The 6596-nt window shown below is 37.6% G+C and overlaps 1 protein-coding gene across 1 annotated transcript; it reads left to right on the top strand.

Moving 5' to 3' along the window:
• Positions 1 to 226: 226 nt before the first annotated feature.
• tekt3 (tektin 3) lies at positions 227 to 6206 on the top strand. The gene is made up of 8 exons (XM_042734847.1): positions 227 to 322; positions 1060 to 1658; positions 2669 to 2752; positions 3137 to 3207; positions 3369 to 3512; positions 4084 to 4306; positions 5497 to 5648; positions 5769 to 6206. The coding sequence occupies exons 2-8, from the start codon at positions 1086 to 1088 to the stop codon at positions 5986 to 5988; spliced, it is 1467 nt and encodes a 488-aa protein (XP_042590781.1). The 5' UTR covers positions 227 to 322; positions 1060 to 1085; the 3' UTR covers positions 5989 to 6206.
• Positions 6207 to 6596: the final 390 nt, after the last annotated feature.

Below are 6596 nucleotides of genomic sequence, written 5' to 3'. Positions count from 1 at the left end.
CACACACACACACACACACACACACACACACACACACACACACACATATAGATACATGTTATATGTTCATGCTTGTTTATTTCTATAGACTTGCCTTAGTTATTTTGGATAACTGCGCTTTCGATTGAGCTCTTACGGAAGTGATTCGCGGAATGATGCGCGCTGAAGGGCTTGTCTATCAATAATGCACAGAAGTGACGTTCACGATCTGTCGCGCTTGCGCAAAGGTGTACACAGCTCTGCACAGGTGCGCGCTTACACCTGTCAGCGGTGCACAGAGTACTGCGCTTCATCAGAGTGACAGACGAGATTCAAACACACGGTGAGTTTACAACACATATTCAGTTAATCTGTTTTAGAACCTATTGTAAAGATTTCCAAATTTTATTTCTCGAGGTACTGTATTTAGTCAGTTTGATTTTTCTCTATTTGGCGTCCGGTATTTAATTTGCATTATACGTTTTCAGTTCATCTAAAACGCAAATAATATTTGGCGCATTTTGGAGAAGATAAAACGATGCAGTGCAAATAATATTCTGTTCCGATATTTAATTTGCATTATACGTTTTCAGTTCATCTAAAACGACTTGTAATTAGGCTAATACTTGTATAGTGGACTACTTAAATTAATACGCAAATTAATAGAATATTTCAAAAGAAAGAGCTTTAAGGCGTTACTTCTACCAAGTGTTATTCCAATGCCTTGCGTGTATAACTTTCATTCATAACATTAACAAATTTTATCCATATAAAGTTTAACAGATTGCACTTTCAAATAATTAGGCCAGATTACTTTGATATCTATATTTCCATATTTACTTATAAACAATAAAAAGTAACACATTAATAAATTGCTGTCCTTTATATTTTTACCTTAAACCATAAACCTTAAAAATACAGTCTGATATTATGGCCTAATGCCATAACCACCAAGTCATAAACAAAAAAACACACAAAAAAACACAAACCAAAAACACACACACACACACACATAAGCATGCAGTTATTAACGTCAAGTGACTGTACACATTCCAAAGCAAAGTCTGTTGTATTTCACAGGGAAAAGGTGGCTAATTGATTGACACATGGAGCTAATTGGATCCACTCAGATGGCCACTTACACTCGGCCCAAAACAAGCCATTTCCTACCGGCCATATCCACCACAGCATCCAGTTATAGGAGCCACCAGCCAGCCTTGACCCTCAACCAGAATTCAAACATGCCCTGGAGGACTAATACATACTTTAGAAGTGGCAGCGCTATCCCAAGTGTATCAGCCCTTCAAAGAGAAAACCTAGACTTGGTCCGTGCCAAGACCATGTTTTACCCCTCTAACAGGACAGCTCTCAGTACACGCTACATGCCAGAGGACTGGTTCAAGTCCAACCACAGTAACTACATGGAGTCAGAGTCGTCCCGGAACAGTGCTGAAAGGCTTCGGAGGGACACGATCCGAATGATCCAAGATAAGGACCAGATGACCCGCAGAACTCAGGACACCACCAGCAAGAACATCGGAGAAAGACTAAAGGACATCAGCTTCTGGAGATCAGAGCTCAATCATGAGATAGACAACATGGTGACAGAGATATCATCGCTGACGGATGTGAAAAGAAGACTGGAAAGAGCTCTTGCTGAAACTGAAGGCCCACTGCAGGTAATATAATTCACAAATATAATTTACAAAAGTAACAATTCTATGTGAATAATTATATAAATAATACACATACATAAATATAAATGTAGTATGTCTATATATAGAATAAATGTATATAATAAATATACACAATAAATCTATAATATATTTAATATATATGACATATTTAATTTAATAAATTTATATATAAATATTTATATATATATATATATATATATATATATATATATATATATATATATATATATATATATAAATTAAAAAACATGAATTTTTATGCATGTAACATTTGATGCCAAAATGAACTAACAATATATTGCACATTTGACCTCTCTAAACAGATTTAAAGGTCATTTCTTGTTTTTACTACTGTAACAAATATTCCATCCATGCTTGGAATGCTAACATGGCAGAGCTCTAGTGGTTTTCTATCAGCTTCACACCTAATTTGGGTCACAGTGATCTACCTAAAGTCCCAGTAACTAGAAAAGCCCACAGTAGAGTGTCAGGTTACCCATTGTTAGAAACCACTTGGTAACAGAACCTAGTGGGGTGAGATATACATACTCAATCACACTGAGCACAAAGTGCACTAGATCTACAGTGACCTCAATGTGTCCCACCACTGTCTTTACAGAGTTACCCATCTGAGTCACAATAAGAGACTGTTTCCACAGAAACCACATCAAAACATGCTGACTACTAGCACACTGGATGAGTTGCAAAATAGTGTAGTGACACTGCTGTCAGCTAACAGGAAAGACCACAAGAATGATCACAAGACGTTTCCATAGTGATGTAATTGCTTACTAGAGATTCCATTGTCACATTTTGATTGAGGACGTGTAATCCCGTGTGATGTCCTGTCATCAGTTATCATTACTTTGTCAAAATTCTATCTGCACTGAACACTAAAAATCAAAATAAAATAAAATCAAAATATATAAAAATAAAATTAAATAGATATTGAATTATCTACATAAATATTCTCAATCTTTTTCTTTTTCCAGGTTTCTCAGGAATGTTTGTTCCACAGGGAGAAACGGATGTCCATTGATCTCGTTCATGATGATGTAGAGAAAGATTTAATTAAGGTGAGGTCACCTGAGCTTTCATCTAAACACATAACAACTGAAACCAAAAACAACCTCAAATATTAGCAATGTGAGTTAATTAATCAATGTTACAGGGGCTTTCACTGTGCTTTTATTTTGATTACATTTAATACATGACTTTCTGGAATACCTGATTCTGATTGGTCAATTGTGGCATTCTGAGGTCAAATATTTTATATAATGACTACAAACTGTATAAAGTAGCCTACCAATGCCCAAGACAACTGATTGAGTAAGCTGTGTTAATTTCAAGTCTCACTTATAAATACATCATTGAACTACTATCTAATTCTTCCCACATAAGAAAATGTTAAGCAGTCATCATTTCTATATTTGCAAAAGTTAATTTTGCCTTTTTTGCAGGAAGTGGAAGTGATTAAGTCGTGTCAGGAGAGAATGAGGCGGCATTTAGACCGAGCTATTGCTCAACTAGAGTGAGTCTTGCAGAAAGCATTATTTAAAAAAAACTCTAAAATAACCTTAAAATACAACTTTGCCTTCATATGGACAATTTTAAATTAAATATTTAAGGTTTGACAAATGATCAAAGCATCTCTGAAGCAGGGCATGTGATTATATTCATTATTATCCTCAGGTCGAATCGTGCCGCACAGCACGAGTTGGAGAGAGATCTGAGTGACAAGGTCACAGCACAGAGAATTGATGATAGGTGTCACCATCTCAGGAACACCTCTGATGGAATCAGCTACTATAGAGGGATCGATCGCATGGACCCATCGTGAGATTTAACACAAAGTTCTGTCATGAAACTCTAGATGGCGCAGTCCGATAGGTCTAACTCAGTCTGACATGATGATGTCATCACATGGTGCAGCTGATTGGTTCTTTTTGTATGAGAAGCCAATGAGCTTACTGCTCAACATTCAAATACCTGGCTAGTGCTTGCTGTAGTAGTTGCAGCATTCTTCAGAAACCCTCCACCTTCCCCAGCTCCACCTGTATAGATCTGCTATGGAGTGATTCATGTATGCTATATGTGGGTTATTTCATATGCTGTGTTATATTTGCAGCAGCAGAATTTCTTACATGCTCACAGCAGCATATTGTGGATATACTGGAGTAGCGAGTCTCTGTACATGCTCTGCCGCAGCAGTGTAGCAAATCTATTCCGCCAAGACCAAACATATTGACATTTTCATCTACATGACCACGTCAAATCTTCTGAGAGTTGTCATGATAGAACTTTAACTAAAAAAAAAGACAATTATGTTTTTAGGATGTTAGGGTTAGGATTATCAGCCTAATGATGTTATAATTTACTCTGCTTACTCTCTTTATGATCTCAACAGTATCAGTCTTCCAGATTCCTGGTCGAAGTTTACTGACGACAACATCCTGCATTCTCAGAGCGAACGTGCCGCCTCTCACAAACTCCGTGATGAGATTGAGATCCTGCTCAATGCCACTTCAAACGAGATGTGGAACCAGTTTAACAGTTTAAATGTGTCCTTTACCAACCGCATCTCTGAGATGGCAGATGCCAAGAACAATCTGCAAGCCCACCTGGCCAAGGTAACCACGGGATGCTGAAAATCACGTCAAAACTATTAACCACTCATTCTTCACCTGGTGTTTAGTAATAATAGGATCTATCCTACTTCCTCCTTGCCACTTCACTTTGACTGGACAAGACCCAAAATAAATTGCCTGCCTGTTTATGCCCTAAAGATGTAGAGAGGAAGCTCTAAATACTAGAGTCTGTTGTTAAGGAGGTTAATGAAGAGCATGAAGAAGCTCTGTCAGCTGTCCATAATATTTAAGTTCTTGACGGCTGTTATCAGAGGCATGAGGTAACCAATAAAGAATTATCATTCATGATGCTGATTGGTCAAAATGAGATTACATCAAATCGTGTTGGTGAGCGAGTGTGTGTCTATGTAATTAGACACTTGATCATGCATATTTTTAAAAAGTGAAAAAAAGTGACGTGACATATGGCTATGTATTATATTAGTGCTCTGCATTTATCCCATCCAAAGTGCACACACACAGCAGTGAACACACACACACCGTGAAGATACACCTGGAGCAGTGGGCAGCAATTTTTTGCTGCAGCACCCGGGGAGCAGTTGGGGGTTCGGTGCCTTGCTCAAGGGCACCTCAGTTGTGGTATTGAAGGTGGGAGAGAGCGCTTTTTACATTCACTCCTCCCACCTACAATCCCTGCCGGTATGAGACTTGAACTGGTTATGACCATTATGTATTTATATGGATGATATGGGCTGTGATGAGAAATATCAAGAAATGTCAAATCCTTCACACAACAGTCAGTTTTATGCAATTTTGAGAGCATTAAGTAATCTCAAATAATAAACAATCTATCTATCTATCTATCTATCTATCTATCTATCTATCTATCTATTTACTCTGAGGGGTATCTATCTCTATCTATCTATCTATCTATCTATCTATCTATCTATCTATCTATCTCTGTTTACTCTGAGGGGTTTGATTACTGCTCTTCCCGTTCTGTCCTGGCATGGCTGAGTGGATGGATGGGAATTGTGCCCAGAAAAAAAAAAAACATAACAGCCTAATTCAGATTAAAGTGCTTTAGGCTGTCAATTATGATATATACAGTACTTGACTGGACCTTTTTAACTTTGAAAAGGGTCAAGAAGTCAGATACAAAGAATAACTGACTTTGTCACTTTTTCAGTCAACTCTCTTTCTCTTTTTTGCCTTCTTGCTTCCACTTTCAGACCCTCCAGGAAATCTTCCAGACCGAGATGCTGATTGAAGCTTTAAAAAAGGCAATCCGAGACAAAGAGAACCCGCTTAAAGTTGCCCAGACCCGCCTGGAAGAAAGGTCTCGCAGACCCAACGTTGAACTCTGCAGAGACAATCCTCATCACAACAGTTTGGATACAAAAACTGTTTTGCTTACAAAATTAGATCTAGATGCAAAAATAAAAAACTAGACATATATTCAAAAATCAGATGCCAAACCTCGTTTTACTCCCTCTTTCTTTCTCAGGCTGGTTACAGAGGTTAGGGAGATTGAAGACACCATTCATAAACTGAGAGAGAGACTGATGGAGGCCGAGAACACTCTCCAGACCCTGGTGAAGACCAAAGTTGCGCTAGAGCATGACCTGTCAATCAAAGCCAACTCTCTGTTCCTGGATCAGGAGAAGTGCATGGGCATGAGGAAGAGCTTTCCCAGCACTCCTCGTCTGGTCGGATACACCTAAATCTTCCAGAATCTTCTCCAAAAGCTGCTTAACCATTAACCTAAATCCAAAATTGAATTTTTAAAATATGAACTACAAGATTAGCATCAGAACAGCTTTCTTCTTAGTCCTTTTAATTAAATGGACTGACATATTACACCTCACTTTTATTGTTTCACTAAGTTAAACACACTGTGATGATTAGAATTGATTGTCTATTGTCCTTTGACTGTCCTGATTAAAAAAATATCAATCATTCCTGAACTGAATCTATCTATCTATCTATCTATCTATCTATCTATCTATCTATCTATCTATCTATCTATCTATCTATCTATCTATCTATCTATCTATCTATCTATCTATCTATCTAATATTTTTTGTAGCAATCCTTGTTAGTATTCTTAAGAAAATATTGAAGAGTTTGAAGAGTTAAAATACAAAGCTTGGTTAAGAAGTGATCTTACAAGCTCCAGACATCTGTTGAACTGATATTGTAAACAGGTTTGTTTTTTGACATGATTCTGACAGTTTGCAGACAGTGGACAGAACACCTTGCTTTTGTTTGTTTAGTTCAGAGGTCTACTTGAGGGCTGTCACTGATAAATTGATCTTCACACCACACTTCC

Source organism: Cyprinus carpio, chromosome B12 (genome assembly GCF_018340385.1).
Source record: "Cyprinus carpio isolate SPL01 chromosome B12, ASM1834038v1, whole genome shotgun sequence".
In the NCBI taxonomy this organism is placed as follows: domain Eukaryota; kingdom Metazoa; phylum Chordata; class Actinopteri; order Cypriniformes; family Cyprinidae; genus Cyprinus; species Cyprinus carpio.
The sequence above is the reverse complement of the archived record's forward strand: the minus strand, read 5'-3'. Positions and strand labels throughout refer to the sequence as shown.

What these genes read in the sequence shown, in the direction of transcription:
- tekt3 (XM_042734847.1), top strand. Translation starts at nt 1,086, where the DNA reads ATGGAGCTAATTGGATCCACTCAGATGGCCACTTACACTCGGCCCAAA. An exon ending in TAGAGAAAGATTTAATTAAG is followed by an intron (nt 2,753 to 3,136) that starts GTGAGGTCACCT and finishes CCTTTTTTGCAG; the next exon opens with GAAGTGGAAGTGATTAAGTC. An exon ending in TGCAGAGACAATCCTCATCA is followed by an intron (nt 5,649 to 5,768) that starts CAACAGTTTGGA and finishes CTCTTTCTTTCT; the next exon opens with CAGGCTGGTTACAGAGGTTA.